Here is a 2,231-nt window from a genome sequence, read left to right as displayed (position 1 = left end):
ATGGATGAACCTGGAAACCATCATTCTCAGCAAACTGACACAAGAACAGAAAATCAAACACCACATGTTCTCACTCATAGGTGGGCGTTGAACAAGGAGAACACATGGACATAGGGAGGGGAACATCACACACTGTGTCTGTCGGGGGCAAATAGGGGAGTGACAGCGGGGGGGGTAGCTGGGGAGTTGGGGTGAGATAGCATGGGGAGAAATGCCAGATATAGGTGATGGGGAGGAAGGGAGCAAACCACACTGCCATGTGTGTACCTATGCAACAATCTTGCATGTTCTTCACATGTACCCTAAAACCTAAAATGCAATTAAAAAACAAACAAACAAAAAAAGGAATGCTTCTTGTGTGTGGGTCTCTCTCTCCTCCTTACTTACATCATTATATAAAATTGCCTACCTCACAAGTTATGTTTTCCATAAAATGGCCTCTTATATCCTATTTTAATATCTATAATTTCCTTGGGTTTGCCATAAAGATATTATTATTTATGGCATCTAATATGCTATGATTCTCAGATTCCAGTCTTAGCACCCTCCTAAAAGAGAACAAGAATAGAAATAAAAAATACCTATAATTAAAAGGTGGGAGGCCATCTGCAAATCTTGAAGTGAGAGGATTTCCATCTTTATCATGGTAGAATGCAAACAGTCCAGCAGAGAAACCCTGTAAGAAAAAGTTCAAAATGTCTTAAAGTGAAAAATATTAAGGCTAATTACAGGCCTGTGATCAAAAGAGAGAACAGATACTGGTACATAAAAGCACCATGCCAATACTGCAATAGGAACTTATCATACATTGTAATTGAACAAAAATTCAGTGTTCCATATTTATAAATTTTAAATTCAAATTACTTTAGGTAAATATTTCTATAATTATATATCCAGGTACCATTAGAGTTTTAAAACCATAAAGAGCACCAGCTGTTGTGTTTTTAATTCCTGTCTGCTGTGTGTGTGTATGTGTGTGTGTACATTATAAAATGGTTCTGAAAGTCTGTCTGCATTTTAAAGTTATCTTTGCCTTCTTATATATACAGAAGGATCCTCCCAAAGTGCTGGGATTACGGGTGAGAGCCACCACTCCCAGCTCTTCTCCCTTTTTTGAAAATGTATCAGGTATCACATCTGAACAAGAGCTGGACAAGGGCTGAAAATATAGAAGCAGTACACTGAAATGCATGGCCAAGACTGACAATTGCTTACATTAGGTAATTACAAATTACTGTGAAGACAAACATTTGCATATGCTCAAATATACATGTAAATAATTATTTAGCTGACAATTTCCTTTCCTTTAATTTGAGAAAGTGGTAAGTCATCACTACTTCCTCCCTATAAGGATTTTCACATGGTTATCAGAAGCGGCAGCAGAAGGGCTGTGCACAGTGGCTCATGCGTGTAATCAAGCACTCTGGGAGGCTGAGGCAGGAGGATCACTTGAGCCTAGGATTTCAAGACTAGCCTGGGCAACATGGCGAGACCCCATCTCTACTAAAAATACAAAAATTAGCAGAGCATGATGGTGCCTGTGGTCTCAGCTACTCTGGAGGCTGAGGTGAGAGGATTGCTTGCTGGATTACAGGCGTGAGCTCCCCCCTCTAATCTCAACACTTTGGGAGGCTAAGACAGGAGGATCACTTGAACCCAGGAGTTTAAGGCTGCAGTGAGCCGTAATAGTGCCTTAAAAAACATGGTGATCATTAAAAAATCTGGAGACAACAGATGCTGGAGAGGATGTGGATAAATAGGAACACTTTTACACCGTTGGTAGGAGTGTAAATTAGTTCAACCATTATGGAAGACAGTATAGAGATTCCTCAAGGATCTAGACATAGAAATTCCATTTGACCCAGCAATCTTACCTAAAGAATTATAAATCATTCTATTATAAAGACACATGCACATGTATGGTCTCTGCGGTACTGTTTACAATAGCAAAGACCCGGAACCAACCCAAATGCCCATCAATGATAGACTGGACAAAGAAAATGTGGCACATATATACCATGGAATACCATACAGCTATAAAAAAGGATGAGTTTATGTCCTTTAAAGGGACATGGATGAATCTGGAAACCATCATTCTCAGCAAACTGACACAAGAACAGAAAACCAAACATCACATGTTCTCACTCATAGGCCGGTGTTGAACAATGAGAACACATGGACACAGGGAGAGGAATGTCACACACTGGGGTCTGTTGGGGGTTGGGGGGCTA

General features: G+C 40.0%; 1 protein-coding gene across 1 annotated transcript in view; it reads right to left on the bottom strand.

Annotated features, from left to right (window-relative positions):
- The window catches only part of LMLN (leishmanolysin like peptidase), a 43,629-nt gene that overhangs the window by 14,794 nt on the left and 26,604 nt on the right, over positions 1–2,231 (bottom strand). The window contains exon 8 of the mRNA XM_017541025.2: positions 582–676. Within this exon, the coding sequence (XP_017396514.1) occupies positions 582–676 (95 nt within the window). The remainder of the gene's footprint in view (positions 1–581; positions 677–2,231) is intronic.

This window comes from Cebus imitator, unplaced genomic scaffold, assembly GCF_001604975.1.
Source record: "Cebus imitator isolate Cc_AM_T3 unplaced genomic scaffold, Cebus_imitator-1.0 Scaffold129, whole genome shotgun sequence".
In the NCBI taxonomy this organism is placed as follows: Eukaryota; Metazoa; Chordata; class Mammalia; order Primates; family Cebidae; genus Cebus; species Cebus imitator.
The sequence above is the reverse complement of the archived record's forward strand: the minus strand, read 5'-3'. Positions and strand labels throughout refer to the sequence as shown.